The following is a 12,563-nucleotide window of genomic DNA, read 5'->3' on the forward strand; positions in this document are numbered from 1 at the left end:
AGCACTATAAACAAATAGGTGGGTAGTGGGGGCGGGTAGCTGATTGGAGAGGATGTGGAATTACTTCTGTCTAAAAAAAGGAAAAGGATGTTTTTCAACATTTGGTTATTTGTAAGATTCATGCTGTTTGATATTTTAGGATGCAACTTGAAGAAAGAAAAACCAGCAAAAATGTCAAAATCCCAATTTGGATTTACAAATAAAATTGCTGCATAATTTTGCTGAAATGAAATGTTGGCCTTTTCAGTCAAATGTTGGCCTTTTAGTCAGCAAATGACTGGTGGAGTAGATAAAATACTGAAGACCCAGGTACAAATCCAATCCACCCTACAAACTCCCTCCCAACTAAGCCACAAAGATCAAAAACCGTCCTTAAGACAACTCACAGTCCTTTAGCCCTAAACCCCACCTCATTTGATAGCTATGATAAAGCAAACATTTTAGAAATTAGTCTGAGCTCAATCCAAATACAATTTACATTCCAAAAGGAAATTTGGATTTCTCTCCCCCCCCCCTTTTTTTTTTTAAAAAAGGAAGTTTGTATTTCTTATTTCAATTCATCACTTTCCCAAACAGCTCAGAACAGTATTTCAAAACTACCATCCTGTAAAGTAGGTGAGGCTGAAATAGTAACTTGCATTAGGCTAAGTGAATTTTGTGGCAGTGTGGGGATTTTGAATCTAGATTTTCTGTATCGAAAAACAACACTCTAGCCACTGCACTGACTATGGCATTTTACTGTCCTTAACTAAGGTTTATTGTTTATTTAAACAGAGTAGACAAAAATCAGCTTAACCTTGGAAACTCTCTACAAAGTGACATAACAAAATGGTTGAAGGAAATGTGTTATCTACAGCTTTCACCAAACTAGCACCCTCCACATGTTTTGGAGCACCAATTCCCCAAGATGGCTAGGACTGATAGGACTTCTAGTCCAAAATATCTGAGGGCTGCTGGTTGCCAAAGGTTACCATACTATACTATATGGTATTTACTGCTATTTTAGGAAAGAATCTGTAAGTAGTGTTAACTGGAAAAATAAAAAGGCACCATCTAAAGAGAAATAGTACCTCACAGACATCCTTTAAGAATGACATAGCATCTTGCAAATGCTCGTGAAGTTGTTGCTCAACTCGATTTTTCTGGCAAAGTCAAGACAGAACAAGAAGCAAAGCACAGGTTAAGTAATTTTAAAGAGGTGAGATCAACAGCTAGTATGTGTGATGGCCTCAGTGGTTAGTTAAGTTAATTCAACAAAGATTTAAATTATACTGAGAAATGAGAAGATAAAATACTGAATACTGTAGTAACATTGGAAACCTAATTTCCACATACTGCTTACATTTATTAGTAAATTGTATGGCAGTAACAGAATACTCTTATTTGTTAGTTGCATGAAAAAATGTTATTATTTTTTATCATTGTAGGTCTTCGTTCCACCCCCCCACCCCATGTCCTAACATTGTACAGTGGTACCTCGGGTTACAGACGCTTCAGGTTACAGACTCCACTAACCCAGAAATAGTACCTCGGGTTAAGAACTTTGCTTCAGGATGAGAACAGAAATCGTGTGGCGGCAGTGGGAGGCTCCATTAGCTAAAGTGGTACCTCAGGTTAAGAACAGTTCCAGGTTAAGAACAGACCTCCAGAACGAATTAAGTTCTTAACCTGAGGTACCACTTTACTTCCAGCTATACTTGATTATTGGCTGCCTGCAAGTGAATGTCCTCAGAATCCCGACCAAAGGCTATGTGCCATTTCTATGTAGCGCACAACACAGAAGAATAGATGAGGGAAAAAGCCCTACTCATTCTAGCAATCTGTTTCTCACAGAGCTAAACAGAGGCCTATGGGAATCTCACAGGCAGGCAAGGGAGCAATAAACTTCTTCTGATGTTATTCCCCAACTAGTATTCAGAAGTATGCTGCCTCTGATCTTGGAGATAAAATGTGCCATCATGACTTGTAGCCACCAATAGTTTTATCCTCCATTAATATGTCTAGTCCCTTTTAAAGCCATTCAAGTTGAAGGCCATTACCACATTGTGTGGTAGCAAATTCCATAGTTTAACACTGTGTTGTGCAAACTTGTGCTTCCTGTTTGCATATTCTACTATTCAGCTTTATTGGATGACCCTGGATTCTAGTTTCAAGAGGGAGGGAGAAAAACCTCAAAAGCCACTTTCTTTACTTTTTCGTTTACCATGGCATTTGCCTTCTTTTCTAAACCAAAAAATTCTAAATGCAACTTTTTCTCATATGAAAGTTGTTCTCGTCACCTAATCACTTTGATTATCCATGTCCAACTCTATATTATTCTTGTTGAGATAAGTGCTCTGTAGATACGGCAGGTGTTAAAGAAATATCAGCAATGGAAGTCACAGCAACAGCGAAGGAAAGTTAGAATCCATCATCTCTATACCAATTTCCATATCAAATTATCAAGCTTTTATTTCCTAAATAAAGAGTTATCATACTTTTTTGTAGCAAGATGAACAAGACATATTTTAATACTTTTCCTAGAAACACAGAATAGTAGAATTGGAAGGAACTCCAAGGGTCATCATCTAGTCTAATCCCCTGCAATGCAGGAATCTCAACACACAATTCCCCATCCAATTTGAAACCATACCAGACCCTGCTTAGCTTTGCAAATGTGCTAGCAGTTTTACTGCTGCTGCACCACTAGTTCCATTGTTATGACAGTTTCATAGTCAAACATTGAAGACAAAAACAAAAAATGCAAGATTTTTTTTTTAAGTGTGAAGTATTTGCACACCTTTTTTCTTGCATGAATTTGCTGAGGGGTTACAAAAAGGTAGCATAATTTCTAACAAGACTATCACATAAGCTGTCTTTAATACAGAAGCTTGATGCCTAGCAAACAGATGGCCAAAGACCCACCCTGCATGTTTGGTATTGTTCATTTAAAGACAGCCACTTTTGTTAGCAAAAAATCAATTCGTAATGCTGTAGTACTGCTTCCTTTAAGGACTGTAGAATTTATTAAAATTAAAGTGTTATCTTTTGACAATGAAGTCATAACTAGCTTTAAATAATTCTTACCAAAGAGTGCAGAGAATTTTCATAGTTTGGAGAGGAAGGGGCTTGTCCTCCAGTCCTTGACCACTGACTGGCACCTGTCAAAATCAACCAGAAGAAATTCTGATGCAGGCAGGAGAAACAGGAAACAAAAAAGGCAATTTACTGTAGTAAAGTGAAGTTCCACATCATTTGTAACACAAGACTTCTTAGCTTCTAAAACTTGAGCTTTGGGAAGGACTGTAGTTCAGTGGCAGAGCACATGCTGTGCTGGTACAAGGTCCCAGGTTCAATCCCCAATGGGATCTCCAGGTAGAGCTTGGAAATGCTCCTTCCTGAAATCATGGAAAGCTGTTGCTGGTTTGAGTACACAATACTGAGTGCTAGATGGCCTAGTGGTCTAATTCTGTATGACGCAGCTTCCTATGTCCTAGAATTCTATCACAGATGCTGGGAGTTTCCTAGATAGTATGGTAGTTTCCCAAGAGAGACAAATATGCACCAACACAAATGTTATTTCCTTATTTAGAAAACAATGGATGCTGCCCATCGAGAGGGAGGGGGGGAAATCTTAGGCAGTTTACAATAAAATAATAAAAGCGGATGGGGAAGCAATGAATATTCTAGGGCAGTTAGCAACTGAGCATCTAGTGATGTTTCCCAAATGCTGGATACTCTTTGCTATGACCCTAAATTGAGGCAGATAAAATAACCTCCTGAGAGCCTAACATGGAATAAGATCAGATTGGCATAAAATCATGAGTTCCTTTAAATAGCATGAATTATTTTAAATGAATGCAGCACTCAATGCCAACATATTACATCAGAAAAGTTATGACTCTGCCGAAAACAGGAATCCTATGTAGAAATTAGCCTTGTCAAAAGACTCCCCCTTGAACCCTCTTTCTTAGTGGTGGCTGGAAGCAGAGTTAAGGAGGATGCTACAGAATCCTCAAGACTCAGCGAATGAATCCTTCTGAATAAATGAAACAAAAACATTTTCTACCCAGACCCTGGAAAACTTCTCAACAAGAATCCTCTGTCCAACTTGTTTAATTACTGCCTCATTTTTATATCCATAACACCATTTGGGGGGAAAGATAGGCAATATAAGAAGAGTAAAGCAATCTATTACACTCCACACCTATAATAGATCAGGATTATTGTTAGGCTTCAGCATAACAGACATCAGCTATTTTGTGTGGACATTTCACCAAGCAGCAAATGCAATACAGAGATTGCTATAAAGTTTTTTGTATAAATTGTATGAACTATATACTTTAAGAGTTACATCATCCTGCCATTAGTTCTAATTCCTTGTTAAATAACAAATTTAAGTAAATTGGGCTTTCATAAGTATTCTCTGTGTGTTGAACAGCTGTTCAACATTTACTTGGCAGCTGAGGTCCTAGTATCAATGGAAGCAATAGTATCCGCTAAGAATGATGCAGCTGCCGAGAGTACCTCTCCACACTAGACAACACTCAACCCGTTCTTACAAGCAATTCACAAAACTCCTTTAGAGTATTTTTTTTTAAAGGCACAATAATGTAACACCCACAGCATTCTCTCTTCCCTTTCCAGAACACAGCAGCAAGAGGTAGAAATTAAACACACACAAACACATTTCACAGAAACACTTTTTCAAAAGGAAACTCAAGGTTTGTGCAGCATTATTAAAAGCAATCTCACCATCTTGTGTTGTTTATGCAAGGTTTTCCTGAAATACCTCTAAATTCAACAGTACTAAGTGTTAGTCCTACTCAGGGTAGACCTACCGAACATGACTAAATTAGGTTACAGTGGTGCCTCGCTAGACGAAAAGAATTCGTTCCGCGATTCTCTTCGTCTAGCGGTTTTTTCGTCTTGCGAAGCAAGCCCATTGACAGCTTAGCGGATTAGCGCTACAGCTGTCAAGCGGCTTCCAGCGATCAGCTGTTAAGCGGCTTATCAGCGAAACAGCTGATAAGCGGCTTAGCGGCTTAAGAAAAGGGCGTAAAAAGCGGAAAAAACCCGCGGGGGGATGCAAGATTTTTTTCGTCTTGCGAAGCAACCCCATAGGGAAATTCGTTTTGCGAAGCGCCTCCAAAACGGAAAACCCTTTCGTCTAGCGGGTTTTTCGTCTTGCGAGGTGTTCATCTTGCGGGGCACCACTGTAATTTCAATGAGTCTACTCTGAGTAGGACTAAGTTGAAGATAATTTTCGATTTTTGTAAGTTAATTCATTATACAGCAATTTTAAGCAGCCAATGAACTAAAAAGTAGCTAACTATGTATGCTTACTCAAAAGTAAATCCCATTGTATTAAATGATGTTTACCCTCAACTAAGTGTGTTTAGCACTGTAGCCCCAAGGTGCTTAAAATGTAGGTGTTTCTATTATCAAAAACGGCCCTTATGACAGTTATATCTTGATTTTGCTTCATTTACTTAAGATTAGGAAAACTGTGAAAGAACAAATCATACAAACAAAAAGCTCCATCAGCATAGAATCTATCAAGTAAAACTGTCTAGGGTGAAACCAGAACCCTAAAATGCAAGGTTGTTGCAATGGCCCCATGGTGGTAAGTTATGACTGGGCCCCTTACAGTCTGGCTGAGCATGGCAGATCTCTGGGCTCTCCTTATCAGGCCTGCGTTCTATGGCTGTGATATCAGCACAGAAACCAAATTAGCTGACAGCCTGTCGGAAATTTGGCAGACTGTGTAACTCAGTGAAACCAGACTGCAACATCCAAATTTCTCTTAAGAAATAAACATATACCCATCCTTAAGAAGGATATGCAGAATACAATAAAGAGTAAAATGGGTAATCTAATCAGGAAGACATTAATTAAAAACTGTGAGCAGGGCTGGGCGATATCAGCTTTTCAACATCGCAGTATATCACCAGCCAAACATCGTAGTCTGGAGATAGACCGTGATGTTGAAAAAAAGGCTGCATTGGTCCCTGCCCATAAGGTGCCGGGTGAAACTGCAGCTGGGACAAAGCAGCTTGTTTGCATGGCTCAACTGGTGTGTAGGAGGGCTCCCGATCACCAGCTGAGCCAATCTCAGTGTTCCCCCTGCTTGCACATGATCCAGTGCTGGGCTGGGGGCTCCTTGAACCGCTCAGCTGAGGGGAGCGGCAGCCACGCTACCCTCAGCTGAGTAGTTTCACGGAGCCCCCACCCAGTCGCCAGCCCATGCAGATGTGGGCTCCGTAAATCTGTTCAGCTCAGGCAAGGACAGCTTCACATTCCTCAGCTGAGCAGTTTAAAGATGCAGAGGGAGGAACAAGCTGTATCACACTGTATGAGGGCAGAGTGGTATGGCGGTTACACTCAGCGTGAGGAGTCAAGAGTCTTGGCTTCCTCCAGTGGGCATTGCCAGCAGAGGGACTCAGGAGCGGCGGTGGTTTCACCAGCGATATAGCTGAGTGAAGCTGACATTGCAGTCTGCTCCTCATACTGGTCCTGAGCGATATATCACCCAGGCCTAGCTGTGAGAGGGGCCTTACCTGTGAGAGGTGATGGTGATCCAACAGGTGTTGAAGGATTTGAAGGGAAACTACTGCTAGTGTGGTCAGGCGAATAAATCTAAAGGAGAAAAGGCACAAATGCAGTAATTTGAACTAATTATTATACATTAGCAAACTGTCAGTACATACAAGGTCACAGTTTCTGTTTGAACATTTTTGAAGGAAATAAAATGGTTAGAAAGCATGTATTAATGAAGTGAATAACCAGAGTTGTTAAGTTGCACCATAGCTCTCATTTACTGAGACAGAGTCAGAATTTTCTAGTGCCAGTGTTCAAAACTCCCATTGTTCATGGCGCATTTTGCAAAGGACCAGGCCATGGAAAAATGAACATAATATTTTAGCTGCAGTTCATTCATTTTCAGCATTGTATTCTTGTTATTAAAAAAGCGCACATAAACATTCCATTGTTGCGCCCATAAACTAGGTTTAAGGTGCCATTTAGCTCCTAGCTTTCATATCTCGGTTCATATCTCTGTCTTAGTGCATAGTGCCCTGTAAGTTTCAGATGCATAATACTCACTTTATAGTCTTTCTAATAGGCATCTAAGAAACTTGGGAAGGCAGAACAAAGCCTAATATAACCACAATCGGATAAGACATGATGCTTTAAAAAATAGAAGAAAGAAAATGTGTATTTTTAAAAGCCCACAGTTAAAAGAGACCAATATTTCTTATGCAACTGAGGGCTGCTACTTTTGCGGCTGATGACCAATGAGGAGGAATTTTCGGGGGCATTCTGCCTCTAACACATTTTCTTGCAACAAATAAGGGCCCTCTTTTGATTAGTCATGGTCCATTCTAACCAGTGGGATGCCAATATGCCTGGCCAAATGAAAAGCCCTCCATACAAAGCCTAAACAACTGAGAGCCTGCAGCACCAAGCCTTGGAGCTGTTAGCACACTGTTTTAAAACACTTCAGAGTACATTTCAGTTAAGCTTTGTCATGCTAATGTCACTGGGCCTCAAGCAACAAAAGCCATTCAGGAATTACTTGGAAAAGTCAACTTCCAAACATTTTCTCCTCCTTTGTTCAAGGACTACTGGCCATTTAGCTATCTAAGCGGCACAAAGGCTGTTCCCCCCTGGTTTGGAGGTAGGAATCAAAACACAGGTTCTGACAAAGAGATTTGATATAATCAACGAAGTTAAACAGCTCTCCACTTTGATCTCCTTTAAATTAAAGACCAAGTGTTTTGATTTGGCATTAAGCACTGAAATAAACCAGATGTTTCTCCTGCCATATAACCCTCCATGGGCACAATCTTAAAAAGGTTATTGTTTGGCAAATGTTCAGGGAAACACATTACAAATGGCACAAATACCCAGATTTTCTTTGCTTTCTATCTACACTGGTTCATTATCCAAACCAATGTATAATCCGTTGGGCTTTGGGAACTTTGTGTAAATACTTTCATGTACAATTCTCTTTCTTGCCTACTCTGAGATTAAGACCACAATTATCCAGGCTTAAACCTAAAATAAAAGAACCTTTGCAAACGTATTATCTGGCCTTACATGTTTAATCACATAGTGGTCTGTATGGTCTTTAATACTTAAACTGAGGAAGAATGTTGTATCTTCTGATGATTCACACATGAAAGGCTTTTGTTTTTCAAATGATGCACACCACCCGAATTTTACAATTAGACACTCTTTTCGTTGCTACTAACAATATTCAAAAGCTAGTAAAAAGAAGCAGGTTCACAATTTCAAGAAGATTTAACTACTTCAGCAACAGTTCATAGTGCTATGACCCAGGTTAAAAAGAAAACTCAAGAACAAACACACCGTGATCCCTTTATATTACTATCTACTTCCTGAAGTATAGCTTGCATGACACTGTTTGGGTCAGTGGGAGCAGGTGGAGAAATACCAGAATTCCAAGTGTGCAGACTTTAGCATGAACTGTTGGAGGAGATGGAATGCATCACCATCAGCTATGACAGAAATGGTTTATGGAATGACCTACCAAGAACAGCACAGGATGAGAGACCTAAGTTACCATGGCAACTGAAGTCCACCCTTCAGTTACATATACTTCTTCTTTCATCCAAACACAATAAATCTACACCCCTGCCACCTCCTGTCCTCTGTCCAACTGCCTATCCATACAAGCTAAGGTTACATTGGGGGTTTGGGTTAGGAACTTGGCCTACCCTCTCCCATTCCCCCCCCCCCCAGAGGGCCTTGTTAGCCAAACTAGTAGCTGGGCAGGGATCAAATTCTGACCAACCCAAGCAAAAATGGGCTCTGTCAGAATAGCTAACTGGAACCCAGGACAGCAAACAACAGGAGATAAAACAAGAAAACAAATTTAAACAATTTCAATACAAATGCAGAATAAGAAAGATATCCACTTCAAATGCTTGCTGGAAGAGGAAGGACAACAGAGATGGCGGCAGTCTAATATTCAACGCATATGCCTGATATAAATAAAAGGACAAGAACTTGCATGCAGCTTAAATTATTCCAGCAAGTGCTTCAGATAGTATTGCTTACAGATGCCAAGGCTTTTCCAAGAGCATCCCCAGTCTGTGAGCTTCCGGCAGCATTGCCTCTGTTGACTGTAAAGAAAACACAATGTGAATGTTGATTTAATGCAGAAGATAATTGTGGTCTGCTGCTATTTAATACATATGCTCTTTCAAAAGGATTACTATGATTTAAAAAGCAAAAATATGGGGAAGATCATTAAGGGAAAATTGGATTCACTGGTGATTTGCTCTTCTCAGTGGTACAGGGGTGCGGGAGTCTTAATATTTGGGAACATACCTCATCTTAGTTGTGTTAGGTAGGTTTAGGCTGTAAATACCAAGAGAAGGTATGGGGAGCTTTCCTTACCTATACACAAAACCCCAATAGGATTGACAAACTTTAGAATAGTTATAAAAGCCACCAGACTGTGCCAGCAAGTGAAAAACCATGAAGAGGATAGGACATATGGCCATCCCCAGGACTCTTAAATAGTTAGCCTATAACCCAGAGCCAGGTCAGTTCAACCTGGGTATTATAGTCACTGTTATGGGGGATCAGGTGGCCTCCACCATCCAGATTCTACTGAGAAGAGAAATTTCTCCAGTGGTGCAGTCTTCATATCTGGAATATACTCAATCCTTTAGACAGGTAGAAAGCTACATTTTTCCAATTATTAGGAGCCAGTCTTTGCAACATTTTCTTCCCAAATGCAGCCTTGTAGACAATATACCTTTTCATGCTTTATACTTGTATGTAGTGCTAGGACTGTGTAGTGAACACTGTCCAATAGCACTGCATGCTCAATCAGATTAAAATTTGCAGGAGATTGGAACTGTAGACATAATACCATCTGAGTAACATCACTTGGAAAGACAGGCGAATTAATGTCAGTGTACTGGAAGAAGCAAAGATTGCCAGTGTTGAAGCAATGATTCTTCAACATCAACTTCATTGGACTGGTCATGTTGTTCAGATACCTAATTATTGTCTTCCAACTACTCTACTCCCAATTTAAGAATGGAAAGCATAATGCCGGTGGTCAACAAAAGAGGTTTAAAGATGCTCTCAGGGCAAATCTAAAAATGTAATAAAAATGTAAAGGTACCCCTGACCGTTAGGTCCAGTCGCAGATGACTCTGGGGTTGCGGCACTCATCTTGCTCAATAGGCCAAGGGAGCCGGCATTTGTCCACAGACAGCTTCCAGGTCATGTGGCCAGCATGACTAAACCACTTCTGGCAAACCAGAGCAGTGCACGGAAACACCGTTTACCTTCCTGTCGGAGCGGTGCCTATTTATCTACTTGCACTTTGACGTGCTTTCGAACTGCTAGGTGGGAAGGACCGAACAACGGGAGCTCACCCCATCGCAGGGATTCAAACTGCCGACCTTCTGATTGGCAAGCCACACTGGCCTGTAAGCACTCCAATTGGAGAACAGCCTTTACTAAAGGTGTCATGGACTTTGAAGAAGCACAAACTTAGGGTGAAAAGGAGAAATGAGCTAAGAGGAAGGCATGTTTGGCAAACCCTCGCCGTGATCAACTCCCCCCCAGAAACCCATATCCCCACTGTGGAAGGACGTGTGGATCCAGAATTGGCCTCCACAGTCACTTACGGACTCACTGTCAAGACTGTATTCATGGAAGACAGTCTTACTCAGCTACGAGGGATTGCCAAAGGAGAAGAAGAGTAATTTAACCTCCACTGCAGTTGTTGTTCAACACCAGACTGTTAATAGCTGAGAACTACACAGCATTTCAGAATGAAGCTGTAAAGAATGTTGCTGACAAAGAAACCCTTTGTGTAAATCACCTTTGGGGAATGTATGTGTATAAATTACTGTTTGGGAATCTCAGAATCTCCCACCACCAGATTATCTAGCAACCAACACACTGCTTGTGAGTTCAACAATGAGACCTGCAATACAGCCCAAAGAGGTCTCTAACTCCTTCATTAAATCTACTCAAGCTGCCTTCAGCACCATTTGGTAAAAAGGTGAGATACAAATATAACAAATAAACATTTTAATGCATTTCTCACAGAAGTTCTGTAATAAAACAAGTGTATTCACCAAGTTGGTCTACAATCTGACATTACAAAAAAAAATCCTCCAAATTGGGTACAGGCAGCCACCGTTTTAGGAGTGTCTGATATGTGGGCAATTGTGCACACTTGCATCACGCCAAACCAGGAAGTGACACCAAAACATCACAAAAACCTAACAAAAAGGGGTGGAATGAGGACTTTGCAGGCTTTTTCGATGGTGTTTCAAATATATGTCATTTCACTTAAACGTGCAGTGTGCTGGAACGTAACCCCCGCTTAAATGTGCAGTTGTCTGTACTTTAGAAATAATGCCCACATCAATTAAACAATACTGTCAGAGTTTCCTCACCTTTAAGAATTATACACTAGATTCTTGAATGAATCCATTAGTGGGGCAGAGGGGATAAATTCTGGCTGGGCTCTCTCAGTGAAAAACAAAGTAATGAATTGGAAGCCCAGTTCTCACTTTGTATAATAATTCGCCCAGCACTAGAAAGTACTCCACACTACCAAATATACCCACCCACCCATCCTGCCCTGGAGCCATCTCTTCAGGCAAAATTCCAGCAGTCAGCACTGACAATGTTGTAACCCCAAACGATGCAACAAAATCTTGTGAAATGACACATTCACTTTTACATTCCACATGGACCATTAAACAGCATCAGCATGGACATACAGATTTCTAGATTAGCCATAATCTTCCCATGATGCTTTAGGGATTAAAAAAATCTCACCCAATATGTTGTTGTTATCTGATCCATTGACAGGTGGAGTGTGTGAGGCAACATACGACGAACTGCTGGTACTGCCCCGGTGGAAGCTGGACATTGGAGGAAGGCTGGCGTTTATATCCGATGGTGAGACTGAATGTGGGGGATAGCTCTAGGAAAAAGCAGAAAACAGGGATCACAACTGAAATATGTGCCTTAGTTAGTATTAACAAAATAAAAAGTAAACCAGAACATGCAAGTTAAGAATGTCAGAACTGTATATCTACAACAGACCAAAGTTTATCCATCTCAGGAGTGGCTAGAAATGTGTCATGAATATCAAGATTCTATCCTTAGCTATTAGGGCTAACAGCCACAGATGGATTGAGAGACAATTCAGACACAATGCTTCCTGCTAAGTGAATGAGCCTTATGGTTATGTGTCCCCACCCCTTCCTAAGCTATGAGGTGAAGTCTAGAAGCTTCCATTCTGGCTGTAAATTAACCCCAGCTCCTCACTGCTTGCATTCAGATTATAAAAATCTTATGGTTTAAAGTTGGCTTCTGTCTCCCAACTTGTTTGAAAGCCATTAACCACAGTTCCCAGCCAGGGCATAATGGGAGAATATGGTGAATTGCAGCTTTCTGGGTTGTTTTACTACTCACACAAAATGAGGAGTGAAATGGCTACATGAGGGTGACTGAAGCTTATGCCTTAATTTTGGGAAATGTGGTATAGAAACAGCCAGGATCCAAAACTATGG

At 40.6% G+C, this 12,563-nt stretch overlaps 1 protein-coding gene across 27 annotated transcripts in view; it reads right to left on the reverse strand.

The window, feature by feature from the left end:
* Positions 1 to 12,563, reverse strand: part of TCF12 (transcription factor 12) — a 137,777-nt gene that overhangs the window by 20,749 nt on the left and 104,465 nt on the right. For 15 of the 27 annotated variants that reach the window (XM_083712599.1, XM_083712616.1, XM_083712604.1 and 12 more), the window contains 5 exons: positions 11,824 to 11,971; positions 9,064 to 9,128; positions 6,540 to 6,618; positions 3,067 to 3,140; positions 1,071 to 1,142 (listed from right to left, as the gene is read on the reverse strand). In XM_083712599.1, the coding sequence (XP_083568725.1) occupies positions 1,071 to 1,142; positions 3,067 to 3,140; positions 6,540 to 6,618; positions 9,064 to 9,128; positions 11,824 to 11,971 (438 nt within the window). The remainder of the gene's footprint in view (positions 1 to 1,070; positions 1,143 to 3,066; positions 3,141 to 6,539; positions 6,619 to 9,063; positions 9,129 to 11,823; positions 11,972 to 12,563) is intronic. The other 12 variants (XM_083712605.1, XM_083712595.1, XM_083712596.1 and 9 more) reach the window with 1 other exon arrangement.

This window comes from Podarcis gaigeae, assembly GCF_964106915.1.
Source record: "Podarcis gaigeae genome assembly, chromosome: 14".
Taxonomy (NCBI): Eukaryota; Metazoa; Chordata; class Lepidosauria; order Squamata; family Lacertidae; genus Podarcis; species Podarcis gaigeae.